Below are 16,080 nucleotides of genomic sequence, written 5' to 3' on the forward strand. Positions count from 1 at the left end.
AATATGCAAAGGAGGAGAACGAGTAAGGGTTTTTCACTGATTTTAGACGAGTATGGCGCCGAATGGAATAATGTATTGAACAATCTACTTTAGATGAGACTTATATGATGACTATGAAACATCGCAGACCCGATATTCAAACTATGAATGGAGCTAAACAGCTCAACCCCTGCATCAAGTCGAGCGATCTAAAATGTCGCTTCTTAAGGATTCATTCAAGATTGTGACTTTATTATGCTCTTAAATGGAGAATCGACCGTGTAAATTGACATATTGATGATATAATTGTAATAAAAAAATAATGCGATAATTTGATACTAAATCGAGTTCGAATTTGATCCTCAAAACGTTTTTAATACGCTTATCTCTACGTAAATCTTCACCAGATACAATTGCGGTTAACAAGCATTGTTTGTGCAGGCGTATGGAAAGTGTACAATGTTTAATAGAGAGAAATTAATTGGCTATAAATAAGTATGTAAGTGTTAGCTACAAGAATGACAGAGAGAGAGAGAGAGAGAGAGGGAGAAAGATTCAGAATGAGAATGAGAACCGAACGGTTGCTTGCCCGAGCTATTGACAATTTACGAGCCCCCAATAAAAGAAAGCAAACAAACGAAGTTTTCATTAAAAGCTATAAAAAAAATTGCCGGCGAAACGATCGAGAGAGCAAATGAAAGGCTTATTTACACACAAAAATAAACAAAATAATAGGAATAAGTGTACAAAGATTTTACAAAAACAAAAGATCAAGCATTTGCTCCCAACACCCTTATCGTTTAATTGCCGCCGTTCACTCTATCTACTAAATGCCATATAGATCACCAAATATATGAACACACACACAAATACATAAAAACGCAAATGCCGCACATGCATATTGAGAGGCAAAGCAAAGTTCCACATGCAATTTTACTATAAAGTTCTTGGGTTTAATCAGTTTTCGAATGAACATCGAAACGTGCTGATATCACTTTAGCACGAATATAATGAATATACATATATACATGTATATATATTTAAAAAGAAATTGAAAGTGAATTATATGACTTTGCTGATAAAATATCATAATAATAAAATTAATTCTAATTAACGTCAACTTGTATTTAAGTTTGGATAAAATTTTTACAAAATTTTTCATGCCCCGCTAATGGGATAACGTTTGAATTATATTTTGCTTTCGTTCGTAGAAATGTTTAAAAATAGAAAAATTTAATTATACTGACATTAAACATTACTTATCGCAATAGAATAATTTAGTGACCTTTGTATAATTTCCAGTTTTTGATAAGTGCTTATAATTAAAATATCACGACTGAATAATAGAAAGTGAATAAAACAAAAAAAAAAATAATAATAATAATTAAATTACTTAAGCATTTGAGGTTTGCAAACATCTTTTCTAAAAATGGATATAACCCTTAGTTTTATCGATCTAATTAAATTAGGCATCAAGTAAGTAAAAAATACTTTTCATACCGAATGTTTTCATACTCGTCGAAAACATTCCTTAAGTCGTTATAAAGTGCAAAAGACATGTAACATGCTTCGCAGGCGTAAGCCTTCCTAATACGTTGTGTTCGAATCGACCCCTAAATCAATTACCATGCAAGAATCGAAAGGCATACAAAATCACATAGGCTTTAAAGCGTATTAAGGTCTTTCAAAATTTGTCATTAATCTTAACTTCGAGTTTAACCTTTAATTTATTTCCAAGCTTAATATTAGGCTCAACCTCAAGCTGAACATTAGGCTTAAGGTTAAACCTAAGTTTAATTGATTTCTAAATATCACTTTAATCTTAACACTGAGTTAAACTAAAGATTTAATATGAACTTTAAAAATAAATTAAACCTTAGTTTATATTGCTGACTTGTAAGTTTAATCTTGAATTTAATCTAGGTTCGATTTTACCCTTCACTATAATCTCAAGTTCATCCTTAACTGTAAATCCAAATTTTATTTGTAAATCCAAAATTTAACTTTAACTACAGCTTAATATTAATCTTAAATCCAAGCGTGCTTTTGACGATGATGTTAAGCGAATGAAAAAAATAAATTTAAATCATTTTTGATGTTTTAGACAAGGATATCGAGATAGGCAGCCAGGTCAATTAAAGTAGATATAGTTCTAGTTAAACCGGTTCTAAAAATATCATAAGGATATGTTTAAAACCCAATCTTTCAATTTATCTGTATAAGTTTTTGTGGCTAACCGACAGTCAGTTGCAGGGACATATTGGGAAACTATTATAAATACATTGATTCGGAATATCTTGTCGACTGAGAATATTTACAGCAAAATATTTCCCACCTATTCTGCTAAGCACTTAACAATTAATTTACCGAACGCTTTTCAAAATTTGATATCTGCGAAAGAGACATGCCTCTGGCGTTTCAAGGGGCACATTGTCCTGAAGAGTTAACTTCACCGTGCCGGATGGCACACGGAAATTTAATATGCCCTGTAAATGTCCCGAGGCCGCGAGGGTACTTACTCAACGAGTGCAGGTGGACCAAAAAAAAAAAATATTCGTGATATCCTTATATAGGTTAGGATCCAAATATATGCGTGACTGATCCAAATTTTGTAGAGCCGACACTTACCTCAATAACAGAGATGTTTCTTAAGTCTTGAGCCTCTCTTGTAGCCCAATGAGAAAAGTGAGAAGGTTTACAGTGTAAATGAAAATTCTACTTATTTGTACACCTGTCCGCAGAAGCAGTCAACGAAAGTTACATCTCTTTTCAAATTTCGGAATATTCTTGAAATTAAAACGTTTATAAAAATCCATAAAAAAAAATAGATAGAATATTTACATAAAATCAATAGCGGAATGAATTTGTGTACATTAGTTTATTTCATTTACTCTACATGCATATCACTTTGCACACAAAGTTGAACTTTTAACCCATGAAGCAATAACAAAGTGAAAACGGAAACATCCCTGGCTGACACCGACCGGGTGTGGCTCTTCTTATCAATTTCCTTCTTTCTTCTAACAGACATTGAAGCCCAAACGCTCCAAACTTATGACAGGGATAGAAGATTTCACTATCTATCGGAAATCTTCACCAATATAGTGCGTATATGAAACATAAACGTGCGGTTATTCATCTTTGTGTCGATGTTTCGATATAAAAACAAACATAACCTTAAATTTATAGTCTTTACTTTGCTTTTTTGCTTTTTAGTTCAGTCAAACTCGAGAATCAACTAAAATAAATCCAGTGAAGATTGTTTGCAAGCCACTGTCTCGTATTTTAGGAAGAACTTAAAATGCTTCCGCTTACTTAGCATGTCAAGATTAAAGTGCTGTAATGAATTTTCTATTGAATATATTTTCTCTAGCTTTGAAAGGTATTTATTAAAAAAGCGGGCAAGTATTAGTTCACGGAATATTCATTCTATATAAGCAATTATAAACAAGGATATCCAGATAAATAAATAGTATAGTATATAAAAAAATAAAATGAAAACTTGTTTTATACCCTACGCCGCTTGGCGTACACGGTATATTAATTTATTGCGAACGTTGGTAACATGTACGAGGACTTAAGAAGGTCCCACCTTTTATTATACCGATCGATTCAAAAAATGATCTAGAATCGAACTAAGCCTGTCTGTCCGTGTGTAGGCTGCCCTTGCAAATTTGTGTTCAAGCTACAGGTCACAATTTTTGAGATATTTTGATGAAATTTAGTAGGCTGAAGGGCGAACGTTTTTGAAAATGGTTCGGATCGGCCCACTTTTTCGATCACTCCTCAAAGAACGCCCTACTCGTCGAAGTCGGTATAAGGAAAAAATTTTCAGTTTTCAAAATTTCTCGACAGAATTGGCTATCTTAGGGTATTTCAACATTCTACATTAGTGTGAAAACATTGAAGCGGCAGGGCAATTTTTTGAACACCCTTCCATACACCCGATCCTAAGAAAACTGACTTGTTATATGGCAAAGAAGTCCAATTTTTAATATTTCATTGTGAAAATTGGCTCATATTGGTAAATTGACAAAGAATTTTGACCATACAAGTCTATTTTTTGAATACCACCGACTATAGAAAATAATCAGTTATGCGCCAAAAAGGCCTAATTGTTAATTTTTTTCTATGAAACTTTATTCATGATAGTAATTAAATAAAAACATTAAACGAATTTAATTTGATCCATGTGAGTTTATATCTTGACCCTACTCCATGAATGGTAAGCCCTTCGCGAAAAGATTTAATTTTTAATATTTTATGATGAATGATTATGATTTGATGATTAGTTCATAGTAGCGATTGAGCAAAAAAATGAATGGTAGTGAATTTGGATCACTTACGTAAGTTCTTTGGGCCTTAACAAATAAAGGCGCTATCACAAAAAGCCAGCTCTTATATAGAGTGACAATCTAACCTTCCAATATGCAGGCTTTTATAAAAATTGTGGCTTTACACGGAAATAATGAGTAGTTTTTGGAGCATTATTACCAAAACGAGCGAATAACTATACTAGGCAAAGTGATGTAGGATAAGTAATGGGCGCGTTTGCCCGGCTTTAACTTTTCTAACTAACTTGATTTTAATTCTATTATTGAAGTCATAGAATGAAAGAGCAAATGAATCAAATAATTTTTTAATTGATTTTCATTCTCTCTTTTCCAGATTTATTTCTCACAGATTGCAACAATATTATCTGACTACTAATGAATATGAAATAATTAATACGCTTTATGGCCGTGTGAAAGGGGTGAAGCGTGTTACAGTATACGATAAGTTTTATTATGCTTTTGAAGGTATACCGTACGCTAAGCCGCCCATAGGAGAATTGCGATTCCGTGCACCACAACCGCCCGAATCGTGGAAGAATGTCCTCGACTGCACTAATTGTCGCAATAAACCTATGCAAAAGCATATGGCAATAAAATACATTGAGGGTTCAGAAGATTGTCTATATCTTAATGTATATACCAAGAAGGTCAATAGAATTTAGCATTTTGCATGAAAAAATTACTTAATAGATAAATTCGTTAAATTTGTAGCTAAATAGCCAAACGCCATTGCCGGTTATGGTTTGGATCTACGGTGGTGGTTTTCAAATAGGAGAAGCGACACGTGACGTCTATGCTCCGGATTACTTCATGTTTAAGGACGTTGTGTTTGTTACCTTAAACTATCGTCTTGGAATTTTTGGCAAGTATACCTGAATTACATTTAATTTACAAAGCGTTTTAATTAATGTTTAATAATCCCCTTAAAGGATTCTTAAGTTTTAATGATCCTGAATTAGATATACCTGGTAATGCTGGTCTTAAAGATCAAGTTATGGCTTTACGTTGGGTCAAGGATAACATACATCATTTTAATGGTGATCCCGACAATATAACGCTGTTCGGATTAAGTGCAGGAGGAGCCTCTGCACACTTCCTCATGTTAAGCGAGCAGGGACGTGGCCTCTTCCACAAAGCCATTTTACAGTCCGGTTGTGCTTTAAATCCTTGGGTTAACACAACATTAGCTGATAGGAATCATCGTTTGGCCTGCTCTCTTGGCTACCAGGGTAATAACAACGACCGGGATATTTATCGATTTCTAAGCAAAATAGAAGGGAAACGTTTAGCAGATCCGGAGGCTCGTCTTTTAAACAAATCAGAGCGTTTCAATAATATAATGACCTTATTTGTTCCTGTGGTGGAACCTTATGAAACTGCTCAGTGCATTATTAGTAAGCCCTACAAAGCATGTATGCAGGAAGCTTGGAGTAATCATATACCAATGATAATTGGCGCTACATCTTATGAAGGCCTTTTCTACAAAAATATCGTTGGTTTACATCCCTTCCTAATTGAAGAATTGGATGATTGCTCGTCATTGTTAATGCCAGAAACAAAAATATCAGAAGATCCACAAGCGATACAAAAAATGGCTCTAGAACTTAAGAATACCTATTTCAAAAATACAAAATTATCCGTTGAACAAAACTTACATGAATATTTACACTTGATGTCGCACCGAAGTTTCTGGCATGGTATACATCGAGTCATATTAGCACGTCGCAAATATGCTCCATTTACCAACACATATTGTTATCGTTTCGATTTTGATTCGGAATATTTTAATCAATTTCGTTTATTGAAATGCGGTTCCGGAGTACGAGGAGTTTGTCACGCCGATGACCTTTCCTATCTCTTCTATGACGTGATGGCGACTACGTTAGACATTAATACCAATGAATATAAAACTATAAAAAGAATGGTAGGCATGCTGTACAATTTTGCCTTAAATTCAGATCCTAACTGCCCGGAAATACAACCAATTGAATGGCAACCAGTGCAGAAGGGTCCAGAGGCTTACAAATGTTTGAATATTGGTGAAAAACTGGAATTTACAGAGTTACCCGAGCTTAATCAACTAAAATTATGGGATTCATTTTATGAAAAAGTGGGCCTAATATAAAATACTAAGCAATATTAGTATAACTGTCCGAATATATGGTTTACATTTCATAAGAAATCCTTAAGAAATAAGGGGAAGAAGCTGGTGGTGGATGTTACTTTTAAAGGAAAAAAGAGTTTACATGAAATCAATTTAATTGCAACTACGAAAGTGTGAATCATATATTCGGACAAAAGGTTATCTACCATAACGCAAAGAAATTTTTCCGAAAAAGGACTACAAATTTCGAGTGAAAAATCACAAATCCTAACAAAAAGGACAATAAACGATCAGATATATGAAGAAATGTTAAGACGATTGCTATTATTTTTTGGGTAACTAGCATAAAGTCATTGATTTGAGAGTAATTCTGTCCGATAATTGTTATACATTTTATTAAAAATAAAAACATTCATTAAAATTGCGTTGAATTGCTAGGAAAAGATCACATAATGTTGCTGGTATAATTACGCGACTTGACGCTAGCTAGTAACGCCCAATAACAGAACAATAGTACGGGCGAAAAAACTTTCACAAATACTTTGTTAAAGAAAAAACTTAAGAGTCTTTCCGAAAGCGTTGCCATCTTAGCCTATCCGTTAATCATTGTGTTCTGCTATTAATAATCCCAAGCTCGGGCGTTTTCAAACGCAGAAAAATCGTCGCAAAACCAAATACGCATCAACTAAGTGCATTGCGGGGTAACCATTACGTAATCTTCAAAAGCAAAAGTTTCAATCCAAAGTAACGATAGTGACAACAACAGTGAAGAAAATTCTTATAGATAAACAAGATTGAGGTGCCCGCTTTGAAGAAGTTGAATAAAAGATAGTCATGATTGTACGCATACCTCAGTAATGATCTGGTGGGAGTGACTAACGGACTGGAAAATACATACTTACTTCAAAAAAGAATGTACCGAGACCGCTACGCAATCAAAAGAAGAATGGCCTATACGTACGGTTAGCCCGCGACTTCTGGAGGCTATCGTCGAATCCCTGAATTTTAAAACTGCATAAGTAACTTATCAAGAGTTTAAAAATAACTTGTTTATCACCCTATAATACCTACGATAAATTGACAATAATTCAAGCGACGAATTTAGTCTTTAAAAATCTTTTAATGTCTTCGTCCACCTACATCAACACCGCAATGTACTTATAGATGCGATCATGCATTGTTTGTACAAGCATCTGACAATCGCGCAACGCTTAATTGAGAGCAACTAATTGACAATAAATAAGTGTATGTGAGTCAGCTATATGAATAGGAATGAGAGTGAGAACGGGAATTTAACAATAAAAGGTAAACAAACAAACAAAGTTTTCATTAAGAGCAAAATAATCCAAAAAAAATAAAAAATAAAAAGAGTCTACAGAAATGAAAAAATCACACATTTGCTCCCAACACTCTTATCGTTCAATTGCCTTCACTCATTCTATCTACTACACCGTAAAGATCACCATATGCATACCCAAATACACACACACAGAGGCACTTATATATGCGCCGTCTTGTCGACTGAGAACATTTATATGTTACGTAGCAAAATTATTTCGCAGCTATTCTGCCAAGGACTTCTCCATACATTTTTACGAAACATTTAAGAAGTCGTTTGGTTTTCACGGTATCCTCGTGGCACATTCATTGTTATAGATTTGGCAAATGTCTCTAGGTGTTTTACGTGAGTACACTACCTTAAAGGGTTAGATCCATAGTGCTCGATAATACCCGAGTTTGGGAATATGTACTAAGCACGCGGTTACTATGCTGGTGCCACATGGGTATCTATATATATACATATCCCATTCTTTGATGAGCGAAGTGTATGTAAGATCTCTGCTTTTCTTTGGGTTAAACAACCATTTGTAGAGCAAGTCTACATTGAGCAAGAGCTCTTCCTGCGATTTGCACTAAGCAAAGTCATCACCCAACTTCCTGCCGCCAGCCCGAATGCGAAAGGTTACTTTGCAACATTCACAAACCTGTGGTACCAGCAACAAGGGGGAAGAAAGAATATTAAAAGTTACTGAACAGAATTTATTTTAGATCCCGCATAACCTAAAACTCAGTGTGTAATAGAATCTGCTTGTGAAGATACAGAAAATAGAAACAGTCTATACTGTGCACCTGCGTATAGTACTTTTACTGGATATAGCGGGTCCTATTCCTTCCAGTTTTCCTTAATAAAAAAAGGACACCGCATATAAATCTGTAACCAAAGCTCAAACCAAATTCAAACAACGTCAGCAATACTGAGAAACTTACAAACGGATTCCCACACTACCATGCTGAAAAGTCGATGGTCAATGCCTCTTAATATTCAACATGAACAGATTGGTCAAGGGTCGAGCAAATTTCTTCAGACCTCATCTTGTGACAAGCCGACTGAGAAAAACACGAAACGCAAATGCTCTCAATGCAGCCAAGGTCTCAAGAGTTGTTGCATTCCCATAGCCTCACTCTCCAGAGTAAAAGAGGAAATCTCCACAGCGTATATTTTGATTCTCGGATTGCCACCCCGGCAAGTCATAGTTTTTGAAACGACTTTTTCATGAAAAAAATGCATTAAGAAATCCTTTGCTCATGAGTAGAAAATTTGCATTGAGACTAAGGCATCATCTTCCTTTAGCGCGACATCACGGATAAACTTAAACGTTACTCTGCCATTTTCACTGCTTTCCCAACGAGATTGTCATAAAGTGCGGTCACATTTCTTTAGAAGCGTGTGATTTTCCTATTTATTTAGCCTCTTTATTTATTCTCCGAGTAAGAGCAGACCCTTCTAATCCGGAAGCCATTACTAATACACACTACCGGGAGGTTTGTGCGGGGCGGCACCAATCGCCAGTTGAAACTGTTTCACGAACGGATATCTTATCTTGCTCAACTATTGCTGCCGCAGGCCTTCGTACATGACCAGGACAACACATGAGGTCAAGCCACATTTGGATCTACTCACAAATATTTGAAAATTAAAGATTTGCTCCTTAAGTTTATTTCCACAATAATTTTTGTTTTACGTTACTGGTTCTCCTTGTCACGTGATTACTGCTACTTCCGCTATGCTATATAATATCCATTATTTCCCCAACTAGCTTGCTTTAAAATTTTTATGGCGTGAGATCATTTTGTACGGAGACATAACGATTCTTTATATAGAGTTGTTTCATACTAAGGTGCAGGCAGGATGCTTGCGCTTATGTGGTAATGCTCTCACATACTTTCAATTAAATATATTTTCTTTAGCTTTGAAAAGTTTTCGATACAAAATCAGCGAATATTAGATTACGAAAACTTTATTCAACCGATTGTAAGTAAGATGAATTAACATATATATGATATGAAAATGTTTTTATACCCATCACTGTAAGATGGCGGTACACTCATTTTGTTTTTTTCCATAATGTATATAAAACCCAAAAGGAAGCTTCAGTGAACCTCTAAAGTATATATAGTCTTGATCGGCGTGGCATTCTGAATTTATTTAGTCGTATCTGTCCATTTGTGTGATGTTTGTTGTTAGCACTCTCGAGGTCGCATAAATAAAGATATCGACTTCAAATTTAGTAGAAACGTTGGAAGTCTTTGCGCACAAGTTAATATTGGAAATGAGGCAACTTGTTCAAAATAGAAACCCGCAGTGGAGTAAAAACTGAAAGCAACTCCGTTTTGCTTAACAAAAATTTGTGGGTTCTTGCGCGTTATTAAAAAATTATAAAAATTAAAAAGCCGACATTTTTCACATTTAGTTTACCAAAGTCTTTGCATGGAAAAAATTGGCCATGCCCACATAAAGTTACAGTTGTTTAAATTTTATTTTGTTCACTTTTTTGAGGTTTTGTGCGTTCTGGCCGTAAGATAATCAAGACAAAATGTATATAACTATTTTGTACATTCCCCAAATGAAGCTATATTATCCGCCTAGAAATGGGTCAATTCTAAGACGATATGGTAGACACCATGATTACTTTTTTCTTAATCATACCACCGATATGGGTATCAAATAAAAGAACTTGCCGGGTAGAATGCGAAAAGCATAATGGTGGGTATGCGAGATTCGGACCCCGCCGATTATAACCTTCTTAATTGTTTAATTTCATCACCAAAATGATTCAAGAAAAGAACAAATTTATAAAATAATTTTTGAATTGATGATCAGTCTCTCTTCTCTCTGTCAGATTTAATTATCATAGATTTCAACAAAATTATCTGGCTGGTAATGAACATGAAATAGTTAGTACGCTTTGTGGCCGAGTGAAAGGTGTAAAGCGTAAGACAGACTTATTACTTTTTCAACGATATACCATATGCAAGATCCCCAATCAGAGAATTGTGATTACATGCATCTTGGCCTCCCGCATATTGGAAGCAAAACCTTGACTGCACTAAGTTATAATTAACCCATTAAATTTGTAGCGGATAGCGAAAATCCTTTGATATAATATATATATATATATATATATATATATATACGAGGGTGCAGTGTGCAGTAACGACTATAGCTTTGTCATATGACGTTTTTCAAATAAAGTCTCCCAATTCGGCTGCTCAACTCTGAATCTCAAACTCAACAAAACACTTATTTGCTTTCGGATTAGTGGCTTCTCCTTCGGGTCGACCATTCCTGTAGGAATTCTTTTATTGGCTTATAAAATCTTAGAAAGAAACGAACTGCTCGAAGAGCTACAGTTTTCGTTTTTCAAGAGCAGAATTTGTATATATACTTACACACGAAGAGGTGTCCATCGACACAACCGCACTTAGTAATTGTCGTGTTTCTTAAATATTTGTTACAAAAAAAAAAAAAACCAAAGAGAAAAGCAATAGGCGGGAGGTATATCTAAAGTTTTATTTAAAGAGAGAGAGAGAGAGAGAGAGAGAGCGGGAGAGAGACAGTGGTTGCTGCAATTGTTATCAATCAGATTAAAGCTATCGAAATTGCTTGGTGGAGCGTAAAAATTTACGGGATCGGATTACAGCATGTGTTCAAAACCAAAAAGCACCAGAATGCTTGCACGAGCAGGTACACGCAAACCAAATCCTAGCAGTTAGATTACATTCTAAGATTAGATTCTAAAGACAATAAACGGATTCTTCAAATATTCATATTATTGATAAAAATGTTGGCTCACTAAAATTCTTACAGAATATAATTTAAAATTTACTTGTACGAAGTTGGTTTCTAGCCTTTTCCTGAAGTCGAAAAACCTCGTGAAAGTACATGTATAAGCCTTAGATTGCTGTGCTCTTTTAACCTGCGTAGAAAAGGAATCAACCAAAAATTTCATTAAATTGCCAAAGCCTTTCAATAGAATTATGTCTCCAGTGACAATAGTTGACCGTCAAAATCTATCTGCCTATCAGGTTCATCATACTCTTGCGATTTTTGAAGAGCATTTAATTTATTATCTCTTGGTTTCATTTGTAAATTGTCCGATAATATGAATGCAATCTGTATATTACGCTACATGTACAAGGTATTCATACATTAATCACTGATAAGAAGGCCGGACATACTGACAATCGAAACAAAATTACTTAGTGGCCTGAATGCAATTTAGATTTTCTCTTTTTAATTTTACTAAACGGTGATCAAGCATTTCACACGCTAACCGTAAAACAAAAGTGAAGAAGAATTGAAAAATATCTACTAATAATGGAGTTAGCCTTCGGTACATTTGATTTAATTAAATTGGGTATCAAGTGAGTAACAATCGAAAAAGAGAACAAAAAAAAAAAAAAATCGATTTGGATCGAGCACCTTAACACGTTGATATTTACATATCGTATGATACATAAGAAGCTTGATTGAAACTTCGACGACTATTGAACTGTCACTTACTAAAAACATAAAGTGCTTGTTTTTGTAGAATAATATGATTAACATAAGAGAAGCAATGGTCACATAAAACACTTAAGAAAATTATATGCAGTTGACGCCGAATCTTCTAGACTTACCGCCTTTATTTTTCAAATGAATAAACATATTATTATATTGTGAACAGTGGGTAAAAAACGTGGCATGTCTCCGAAGACGTCGGACAGTCATGCTTGATTTGATTCAGAACTCGATTCTAATCAAGAATATGTACTCACTTTATGAAACATTTGAAGTTGCTTTTTGCGGGTTGCAAACGCGTGGACCAAGGTTTTCGGATGTTAGAAACTCTATGGCAGACCATACTGCAATATACTGCACTAAATATATTATTCATTGCGGTAAAAATCCAGAGGCAATTTATCAGAGTTTTGTTAGTGATTTATTTGCTTGTTCGTTGTAAACATTTTGACAAAATGAGCGCTCGGTGGTTCGAAATGTAGTATACGGCAGTATATTGCATTGTAAAGTAATACATATATTATCAGAGTCCCCTTATTGATCTGCTCGGGGCTTAACTATCCCTCCCTCCTTTTTTACTTTATACGAGGTAAATGCTAAATAAAGAAAGTATCTTACTTCTGAGTGGATCACGTGTTTTTCCAAAGCTTAATATACATTTACAGTTCTTATGATAGTTCTAATGGACGATAGAAAGGTCTTAATCGACTTAACTACTTATTCGTCGAATAAATACTATTGCAGTTCGAATGGCTACATCTATAAGGAGAATGTGTTCAAAGTTGTTGAAGGTATTCAATCGGTTCGTGCGTAATCCACAAGGTTTGGATTAGCGGCTGCAAGCGCGAAAATGTCATAATCAGCAGAAATATAAGTTGACTTATTAATCGTTTCTTATGCCGGCATACCTACTAATACCTCATTATTATACTCTACATCACATATAGTACGAAGCACGTTCAGACGCAGGGATAATAACTTGAAAAACTTAAGTTGGATGCATCTTTTATTGTATTTATCGACTTGGATTGATTTTCTAAATCCATTTGACCTTGCCTGTCCCTCCGTCTACCCAATAACAGTCTAGGTCTTCTCATGCCCAACTTATAGGTCTAAACTTTTAAGCTATTTTGTTGAAATTTATTACATTGTACTGTTGTGACCCAAGGATAAATTGTATTTCTAAGACGAAACGGATCAGACCGTTGGTACAACTACTGCTTGAATGATGTGAATTGGAAGATATTTACAAAATTTCTGCGTTCACATTGGGCCTTTTTGATAAATCCCAGTGAATTTTCGGTTGTTATTTCGTTGAATAACAGAATAAGAAGGAGAAGGAGAAGAAGAAGTAGATTGACTGTTGCTTTTTGTACTTAACAAGTGACTGCAAATTTTCTTCTCTCTTTCTCTCGCAGACTTATCGCTCATAAATTGCAACAATATTATTTGACCACTAGGGAATACGAAATAATTAACACGCTTTATGGCCAAGTGAAAGGGGTGAAGCGTGTCACAGTATACGATAAGTTTTATTATGCTTTCGAAGGTATACCGTACGCTAAGCCGCCCATAGGAAAATTGCGATTCCGTGCACCTGAACCACCCGAACCGTGGAAACATGTTCTGGACTGCACCAGCTGCCGCAGTAAACCGATACAAAGGCATTTGACATTCAAATTTATTGAAGGCTCAGAGGATTGTCTATATCTTAACGTATATACGAAGAAGGTTAATATAACTTAGCAAGTGAATTGAAAAATGCAGTTAATAATGAAGGCCACTAAATTTGCAGCTGAATAGCGAAACACCGTTGCCGGTAATGGTATGGATTAACGGTGGTGGCTTTCAAGTAGGAGAAGCTACACGAGACGTGAATGCGCCGGATTACTTCATGTTTAAGGACGTGGTATTGGTTACCTTCAACTATCGCCTTGGAGTTTTTGGCAAGTATACATGAATTAAATTTAATTTCCACATCGTTTTAATAAATTTTAATCCTTTAAAAGGTTTCCTAAGCTTTAATGATCCTGAATTAAATGTACCTGGCAATGCTGGTCTTAAAGATCAAGTCATGGCTTTACGTTGGGTCAAGGATAACATATATAATTTTAGTGGCGATCCGAATAATATAACGTTGTTTGGAATAAGTGCTGGAGCAGCTTCAGTACACTTCCTCATGTTAAGCGAGCAGGGACATGGCCTATTCCACAAGGCTATTTTGCAATCTGGTTGCACTTTAAACCCTTGGGTTAGCACAACTTTGGCTGATAGGAATTATCGTTTGGCCTGCTCTCTTGGCTACCACGGTAATAACAGTGACCAAGAAATCTATCGATTTCTAAGTAAACTAGAACCGAAATGTTTGGCAGATCCGGAGGCATATCTTTTGAATAAATCCGAACTTTTAATGTATATGGTGACTATATTTGTTCCTGTGGTGGAACCTTATGAAACTCCCCAATGCATCATTAGTAGACCCTACAAAGATTGTCTAAAGAAAGCTTGGAGTAATCATATACCTATAATGATTGGCGGTGCCTCTTATGAAGGACTTTTTTACAAAACTCTTGTTCATTTGCATCCTTTCTTAATCGAAGAATTGGACGATTGCTCGTCATTGTTAATGCCAGAAACGACAATATCGCAAAGTCCACAAGAAATACAGAAGATGTCTTTAGAGCTTAAGAGAACCTATTTCAAAACTAAAATATTGTCTGTGGAACAAAACTTATATGAATATTTGTACCTGATGTCGCACCGCAATTTCTGGCATGGAGTGCATCGCGTCATATTAGCACGTCGCAAATATGCTCCAGTTGCCGCCACCTATTGTTATCGTTTCGATTTCGATTCTGAATTTTTCAATCAAATTCGTATTGCGAAATGTGGTTCCAAAGTACGAGGAGTTTGTCATGGTGACGAGTATTCCTATCTCTTTTATAATGCGTTGGCCAGTGCTTTGGATTGCACCAGCAATGAATACAAAACCATGCAGCGATTGGTAAGCATGTGGTACAATTTTGCCTTAAATTCGGATCCTAATTGCCTGCAACTACAACCAACTAAATGGGAACCATTACGAAAACATCCAGAACCTTACAAGTGTTTAAATATTGGAGAAGAACTGGAATTTATAGAATCACCCGATTATAATCATCTGACATTATGGGACAAATTTTACGAAAAAGTGGGATTAATATAATATAATAATGGCTGTCCGAAACTACGGTTTACATATAAAATAAAAAATTTATGTTTAAGCAGGTATTAAATTGCTAATAACAAACTACATTTTCAAATAATTAATAACCAGCGCCACTATTGTAGTTACGATATCTATTTTTGTATGACCCAAAAGGAAAGAAATAAAGGCTACTGACAACGGATACAATTTTTTTTTATGTCCACACTGTCCTTTTTTTTAAAAATGCGGCGGAACATCTGTTGTTGACTCGCTAAATATTCAATAAGAATGAAAAGAGGATATAAATCCATCCATATATGAAACCAGCTATTACAGCATACGTATGTAGGCATACAACCGAGAAAGAGGCGAATTATGACAAAAGAAAGAAAGATAGCCGATTCGTTTATACCGGTATTCTGAATAGACGGGTATAATGAAAGGTTGATCTCTCTCAAGCCCTTTGTACACCGAGAGGTGTAGACAGACAGACAGACATGCCCAAGTGCATTTCAAAATTGAAACTGGCCAAGAATTCATATACTTTTTGGGATTTTTGGAATTTGCTTATGTGCTTCATGAAGGTGCTGAAAAAAAAATTTAATTTTGATACACTATAATATTGGGTAGGAGT

General features: G+C 35.1%; 2 protein-coding genes across 2 annotated transcripts; both read left to right on the forward strand.

The window, feature by feature from the left end:
* The first annotated feature begins 1,045 nt into the window (after positions 1 to 1,045).
* On the forward strand, positions 1,046 to 6,730 carry LOC119638493 (esterase B1-like). The gene is made up of 4 exons (XM_038035302.1): positions 1,046 to 1,455; positions 4,648 to 4,960; positions 5,025 to 5,175; positions 5,243 to 6,730. The coding sequence occupies exons 1-4, from the start codon at positions 1,409 to 1,411 to the stop codon at positions 6,436 to 6,438; spliced, it is 1,707 nt and encodes a 568-aa protein (XP_037891230.1). The 5' UTR covers positions 1,046 to 1,408; the 3' UTR covers positions 6,439 to 6,730.
* A 5,275-nt stretch (positions 6,731 to 12,005) lies between these two features.
* LOC119638513 (esterase B1-like) lies at positions 12,006 to 15,477 on the forward strand. Its single transcript, XM_038035332.1, has 4 exons — positions 12,006 to 12,123; positions 13,678 to 13,990; positions 14,055 to 14,205; positions 14,269 to 15,477. The coding sequence occupies exons 1-4, from the start codon at positions 12,077 to 12,079 to the stop codon at positions 15,462 to 15,464; spliced, it is 1,707 nt and encodes a 568-aa protein (XP_037891260.1). The 5' UTR covers positions 12,006 to 12,076; the 3' UTR covers positions 15,465 to 15,477.
* Positions 15,478 to 16,080: the final 603 nt, after the last annotated feature.

The sequence above is a fragment of the Glossina fuscipes genome, unplaced genomic scaffold (genome assembly GCF_014805625.2).
Source record: "Glossina fuscipes isolate IAEA_lab_2018 unplaced genomic scaffold, Yale_Gfus_2 90, whole genome shotgun sequence".
In the NCBI taxonomy this organism is placed as follows: Eukaryota; Metazoa; Arthropoda; class Insecta; order Diptera; family Glossinidae; genus Glossina; species Glossina fuscipes.

Bases quoted from the DNA above. Each gene is read 5' to 3' on its own strand.
- LOC119638513 (XM_038035332.1), top strand. From the start codon at position 12,077: ATGGAGTTAGCCTTCGGTACATTTGATTTAATTAAATTGGGTATCAA. The intron at 12,124-13,677 runs GTGAGTAACAAT...TTTCTCTCGCAG, and splicing joins TTAATTAAATTGGGTATCAA to ACTTATCGCTCATAAATTGC. The intron at 13,991-14,054 runs GTTAATATAACT...CTAAATTTGCAG, and splicing joins TTAACGTATATACGAAGAAG to CTGAATAGCGAAACACCGTT.
- LOC119638493 (XM_038035302.1), top strand. From the start codon at position 1,409: ATGGATATAACCCTTAGTTTTATCGATCTAATTAAATTAGGCATCAA. The intron at 4,961-5,024 runs GTCAATAGAATT...TTAAATTTGTAG, and splicing joins TTAATGTATATACCAAGAAG to CTAAATAGCCAAACGCCATT. The intron at 5,176-5,242 runs GCAAGTATACCT...ATCCCCTTAAAG, and splicing joins CTATCGTCTTGGAATTTTTG to GATTCTTAAGTTTTAATGAT.